Here is a 7,090-nt window from a genome sequence, read left to right as displayed (position 1 = left end):
AAAAAAAAAAAAAAAAAAATTGCTCTGGATGATCAAATAGCTTTAGAAGAGCAAATATTTCAGGAGAAACCATAAAGCCAATATTATGAAGATTATATTTGAACAAGAAAGATCTCTTGATTAGTAGAGGCAATAGTTCATAAAACAGCATGAGCATTCAATCCAAACTAACGTATGAGACTAACAAATGCCTTTCATTTGATCAGATATAACTTGAAACAAAAGAAAATTGCTAAACAATAGAGCTGGAGCAGGGTTTTGTTTTTGTCTTTCCAGGAGAATGAAGGTGTTTAGCTACGGAATTTGAAGGCCACTGAATAAATGAGACATCTGAAGAAAAGGGATGAATAATCCAGGGAAATTGACCCAAGAACTAGAGTAATTTGGCCTATTGAAATATATTATCTTCAACAGAATAAAATTCCATAAATCTTCTGTAATGTTTGTTTCTGCTCTCTACAAATATATAATGCAATTTTTTAATGTACTCCAAAATAAAAATTAAAGCTATTTGTGGAGTAGGAGTGTAGTTCTCTCTTTCTCTAAGTTCAAACAGGTTTGTGAAAAGAAAATCCAAAATCTCTGTCTCAGGTCAGAAAAGACACCTTGTGTGGGACAGAAGTAAAACCAGCATTAAGGAACTATTCCATTGCCACTAATCTCATAATCCTTTGGATTTATTTTGACTCTTTAAAACTTTTCTTAAGGCATATATATATCATCTCAAAATTTGTGTTTTACATTTATATAATTATACATACATTATATAAATATAAAGTATATATTTTATAATATATAAATATACTTTATAAATATATGAATTATTTATCAAAATGTGATACATAAATATATGTAAATTTTAGCCATGACAGTAATGATACAAGTACTAACTAATTCTAGAAAAGGGCTAAATCTAGTTTCCTGTATATGATTTCTGGTATAAGTATTTATCCGGTAACTAGGAAGTAAGTTTTTGTACTCTGTATGTACATAAAAAATTATGGTCCTTTAACCTCTTTGAAATCTGATGCTTATAACATTTAAAATGTTTAAGTATTCTGTAGTGAACCATGACCATGCCTAACAGCAACCCTTAAAGTTTACAAAAAGAGGATGGAGACTCACACTAATGATTTAACTGGTACTATGGAAATGTCACTAATTTGACAAAAAAAAAAAAAAAAAAAAAAAAAACTAAAGATCAGCTTTGGACTACAAACTGCTCAGGACAATTTCATGGGAGCTAACTGAGATGTTCAAGCTTTACGGACTACTCTACCCAAGACTTGAGACAAATTGAGACCTTTCCCATCACACAGAGACTTGACAGAAAAATGATACAGCTAGCTCTCTCAATATTTGGCAATTACTTTATTTTTTTCAGGTTCCCCTAAAAATTACATTGCCCTCAGAAAAAGAAAGTAATTTTAAGAACATGATGCCCACATTCCAAAGAGTTTGGGTGAGCAATTTTTTGGTCCTTCAGCAAGTTATGGATATTTGTCATTGTTTGGCGGTATTTGTTGCAAGTTGTTATTGGTAATGATCAGGAAAAAAACTGAACAAAGGAGATTAGATTCAGGGATCTTGTTCTTAACAGTAAAATAGGGGATATAGACTACAGGAATAAAAGGGTAGATTATTGAATCTACTTGTAATAAACCAACAACTGGTTTTAAATATTTTATATTGGTATGAATTTTTGTATATTGATAAAAATTAGAGGTTATTTTTGATAGTACCTACTGTACCTATATTTGTACTGTTGGTTAAAATTTTGCACATATACACTTTATTTAACAATGTAAAATAAATTTCCAGTCCTTGAAAGCTATTATTATATACTATCTAGGATAATAAAGAAACGTGGATTAGTTGTTAGACACCCATTATGGTCAATCTTGCAGTCATGTTAGGTATATTTTAGATATATTTTAGATAGACAGGCGGTCATCATACATTTCAGAGATCTACAGAATATTGTATTTAAAATGTTTTAATAATGTCTATTCCTGGCAGCACCAATCTTCTTCAGAAAAGATGCTGAGCATAGCCGGGCGATGGTGGCGCATGCCTTTAATCCCAGCACTCGGGAGGCAGAGGCAGGCGGACCTCTGTGAGTTCGAGACCAGCCTGGTCTACAGAGCTAGTGCCAGGACAGGCTCCAAATCCACAGAGAAACCCTGTCTTGAAAAACCAAAAAAAAAAAAAAAAAAAGATGCTGAGCATAGAAAAAACTCCACATGGAGTAATTCCTTTGTGGCAAAAGTTAGTCTCTGGGCAAGAAACTGCACTTGCCTCAACTGCTGACAGTATGCTGTCCAAATTGGATAAGCAGGACACAAAAGAAAGAGACTGCCAATATTTGCAAAGACAAGGCAGAACAGTGCTTCAAAAATCCTGTTTCACAAATAAGTCTTTTATATATTCTAGGCTGAAGGTAGATGACACAATGTTACAGAAACCTTAGGTGATTGTCCATGTAATGAGCTGTTTCTATCATTTTCTAATTTTGGAAGTTTTTTTGCTCTGTACTTCATGTTTACTCAGGTAATATTACATCCTTCTGAGGTCTCTGCTGGTGTTGAAGACAAATAGTTATACTGTTCCTTCTTAACAAATTCAGAGTAGAAACTCACAAAAGATATAAAGTGTATATTGTTGAGAGACATAATAGAAAGTGAATTATCTTCAATGATTTGGGCTCATGAAAATAGGATTGATAATTGAGTATTTTCTTAGACACTGTTAATGTAATTCTTGCTTGTATATATTTGTATGTAGTCCTTGAACTTATTGTATATATTTATTTTATGTTAGTCTAAAAGCTTCCTTGTATTTAGAGAAAAGGAAAAATGTTTGTGATATTCAGACAAATAAAGCTTGCTTGGAAGCAAAGAGAAGAACTAGCCACTAGTTAAACAAAGAGGTTTGTAGGTATGTACAGAGAGGACAGGAAGCAGTGAGGCAGTGCTGATACAGGTTCTCTGGTCTTTTGGGCCAAGGGACTGAAGAGGCAGAAAGCACCTGGTGGAAGCTCCCTTTCTCTGATGCTAGGTTTTTCTTCCAATATTGGACTCCTGATTTCTACTGTTAATATTAATTAGATTCACTCTTCAGAGAACATAAAGGGTGCAGTAAAAATCATGTCAGTATGTCTGACAGAAAACGCTTGACATAATACAATTGACATGTAATGTAGAATGAGGAGCTGCTTGTTCGTCCCGGCCACCCAGAACAAAAATAATCACACAGAAACCATATTATTTAAATCACTGATTGGCCCATTAGCTCTTAATTTCTTATTGGCTAACTCTTACATCTTAATTTAACCCTTATTAATCTGTGTGTAACCACGAGGTCATGGCCTACCAGCAAGATTCATCATTACTCTGGTGGTGGATCCATGCATGGCATTTCTCTGACTCTCAAGAGATCAGTTTTCATGGCAGCTGACTCCTTACCTTTGTGCCTTTTCAGCTGAGAGAAGCTGCTAATTGTAGTTGCCTGGATTATTTCCACTACAATTTGATACCTGAGCTGCTTCAAGAACTACACATCAGAGTTACCGTTCATGAGCTTGATGAACTCCTCGTAAAAATTAACATATGTTTGGCTCTATTGTGGTGTTCTGCTTTCTGTACTCCAACTGGGCAAGGAGCATTTCGTTAATGTAATCAGGATTACTCAGTAATTCCATTGCCAGCATCAAGCATCAAGACTTTTGTTGTGAGAATTTCTGTGAGCATTATATGTAAACTGAGAGACTGGATATCCTTCACAGGGAGAAGGCAAAACACCAGAACCCTAATACACATTTGAAGGAACTTACCTTATCACATGAGTCCTTCAGGCATGCGTGCAACACGAAAGGCCTTAGCTGGTCTTCATGTCTGGCATTAACAGCATTCAGGTCACAGAAGCAAGTGAGCAAAGCCTTTACAACATCATTACAGACAACTTTAAGCACATCCACGTGACTCAGCCTGTGGCGAATATGCTTGGCAATTTCCCAAAAGTCTTCTAAGAGCAGATGGTACAGCTGTCCTTCATCTCTGCTGAGGCTCCCATACCAGGAGAGAATATAGTCTTTATAACTGTAGTGGAACACATCTTTCAAAGCTCGGTCAATACTGTGAGAAATGACCACTCTTCTGCCCTGAGCTGTCTTTTGGGGATATCCACAAACAGGGCTCCGCAGCGGACATCAGAGAGCCCTGGCCAGGCAGCTCCAGGAAGAGGCGAAGTCCAGTGGCCTGGAGCGCCGGCTCCAGCACAGGAGAGCAATCAGTGTCCCCATCAGCCAGGTGGATTGGGCGTTACTCGGTACAGACTGAGGAGCAGAAACAAGGCACCGGACCCCACGCCTGCCGTGGGTCCTCAACCGGGGACCAGGCAGCACAGCGCCAACGCTGCCAGAGCGGCATCATGTCCCTGCCAGCCCCATGCAGGCAGTCCACCGCCTGCCTCCCATTTGCAGAGCCCGGGGCAGCACAGCCTGGGTCTGCGGGCGTGGGATCTGGATGGAGGCTGCTGTTGTCGGCGGTGGCATCGAGGTGCATGCTGCTTCCTAGGCCGCTGGCAATGAGGTGTTGATAGAGCAGAACTTTGGTAGGTGAGGAAGATGCAACTGAATTCTAGGGGGAAGAAGACAAAGTCAGTACTCTTAACCTCTGAGCCATCTCTTCAGGCCTATCAACAAGCCAAGGCATTTTCTTCATTCATTAACCAAGAAAAGCAACACAGAGAGAGAAGGCCCTCCCAAACAATTGTAATATTTCCATTATGATCTCAAAGGATCTTTTTTATATCTCCCTCATAGCAAACACTACAAATACATGTTACAGTCATCATTGCCATTAATTTCCAGGTCTATCAGTTCCTTAACACCTATTTAATTGTAAATGAACATGATAATATGATCCTAAACTAGCTCAGAATGGGGTATAATAAAGGCTTCTTCATTTAGGGGTAGACTCACATATCTACAGTCCTTTGTATGAGTGGAGAACGGGAACCAAATACAGCAGCAGAGAGAGAGAGAGAGAGAGAGAGAGAGAGAGAGAGAGAGAGAGAGAGAGAGAATGCATGTTTTTAGTACCCAAGACCATGCACAACGTGGTCGAACATCTCAAAAGCCATTGGATAAAGGAGTTTCCCAGCACTTGATAGTAGTTGAGCTGTCATAAATAAGTGAAATAAAACTGTTTCTCTGAAAGAAAATGAGTTATGTGAGACACTGTCCTTTACAAACCATCTTCTGATATTATTCTATTTCTTCTCCGAGAATCATTATTAGTGAGAAGTTGCTTGGTGAATTGTTGAGATAAGGCCCAATGAATGTATTTACAAAATACTCCCATAATCAAGGCTCAGGGAACATTTTGGGAAAGAAGGTAGAATGATTAGAAAAGTCAGAGCATCAGTGATTTTGTTCTGAGGTTATGTTTCCTAGTAATATCAAAATCTATTCCTATAAAATCTAAACAACATGAAAGCCCAAATATGATCTGAATAAGTAAGGCACCCAGTGAACCTGCCAAAGTGATGGGAAAAAGTCACTAGGCTTCAACTCTATATAAAGAACTATAGAAAATCAAATAAAGCTGGGAAAAGTCTTCCTTCCTGGGAAAAAGCACAGCAATCAATGGTCCATGACCCAATGATTTACTTGAAAACATACGTACAACTAATATACAGACCCAACAGTGTTGTGTATTCCTTTTTGCATATGCATGTATAAATTTAATAAATTTATGTATGTGTATATTTATATATACATACATTTGTGAAATGAATTAATATTTTAAAGAGGCCAAGAATTGCAAGAAGATTAGGAAACAGTATTTAGTATTTGGGAAGGATTAGTTGGAGGAAAGTTAGAAAAGAATTGGTACAATTAAAATTCAATCTTACATAACAACAGTAAAATAGATGAATCTCACCACATTAGCAACATCTACAGATACCAATGAAAGGATCCTGTAACCATTTATATACTGTTTAATATGGTACCATATGTCACAGCCCATGATGTGGAGAAGAACTGAATAGGAAAACATATTGAAAATGAGAGAAATCAAAAGAGGTGCAACTCATAGACTGGTGTTGTTCTTTGGTCTCCAAACAGGACTATATTCCCTATAAATAAACCTGTATATCCTCTGTGATCTGCAACACAAAAGTTTCACAGGTTTTTAATGAATCACTGACCTGACCAATCCTGTGACTGTGCACAGACTTGCTGATTTGCATGTGTTCATAACACAGCCCATTGCCATGAGGATTCCTTCATAATCAGGTCACACCTTGTGCTGGAGTCAGTCTCACACAGGTCACAGAACCGACATGAGGGTCCCAACTCAACTCCTGGGGTTGCTGCTGCTCTGGCTTACAGGTAAGGAATACAGCATTGGAAATTTAATAAGTTGCCTCTGGTCAATGCTTTCTGGTCTCAGGGAAAGTTCTCTTATAATAGAATTAATTATGTGGAAACCTGTTTTTAATTTCCCAATCTCAGGTGCAAGATGTGACATCCAGATGACCCAGTCTCCAGCCTCCCTGTCTGCATCCCTGGGAGGCAGTGTCACCATCACATGCAGGGCAAGTCAGGATATTTATAGTGCTTTGGCATGGTATCAGCAGAAACCAGGGAATCCTCTTAAGCTCCTGATCTATGGTGCAAACAGCTTGGCAGATGGGGTCCCATCAAGGTTCAGTGGCAGTGGATCTGGCACACAGTATTCTCTTAAGATCAGCAACCTGCAGTCTGAAGATGTTGCAACTTATTATTGTCAACAAGGTTTGAGTATTCCTCCCACAGTGATACAAGTCATGACATAAACTATCACGAGAAGCAGAAGTGAGAGTCAAGGCTGCTGAAATTTCTCCTTCTGTGGTCTCCAGCTGCTGACAACGTTTCTCTTAGGTAGGATTTAATAGTCAATGCTTTTTTTTTTGTAGGTATCAGAGAAACTTTTTAAGTTCTAAATCTCTGTCATCTTGCTCAGCACTAGCAATAAAAACCCAGAATGCTTCTGATAACTTATACATACAAGCACTTTTTTTCTGAGTAAGCACCAAAATTACT

At 38.0% G+C, this 7,090-nt stretch overlaps 1 pseudogene and 1 gene segment (V, D, J or C); one reads left to right on the top strand and one right to left on the bottom strand.

Moving 5' to 3' along the window:
* Positions 1–3,387: 3,387 nt before the first annotated feature.
* LOC126495011 (sorting nexin-25-like) lies at positions 3,388–6,275 on the bottom strand (annotated as a pseudogene).
* Positions 6,243–6,843, top strand: LOC126495010 (immunoglobulin kappa variable 1-39-like). The segment is given in 2 exon segments: positions 6,243–6,397; positions 6,521–6,843. Coding segments are annotated over 2 exon segments (372 nt in total).
* Positions 6,844–7,090: the final 247 nt, after the last annotated feature.

Source organism: Alexandromys fortis, unplaced genomic scaffold (assembly GCF_014885135.2).
Source record: "Alexandromys fortis isolate MF-2015 unplaced genomic scaffold, M_Fortis_MF-2015_v1.1 scaffold_407, whole genome shotgun sequence".
Lineage (NCBI taxonomy): Eukaryota > Metazoa > Chordata > Mammalia > Rodentia > Cricetidae > Alexandromys > Alexandromys fortis.
Note: the sequence above shows the minus strand (reverse complement) of the source record. Positions and strands in the feature narration are given on the sequence as shown.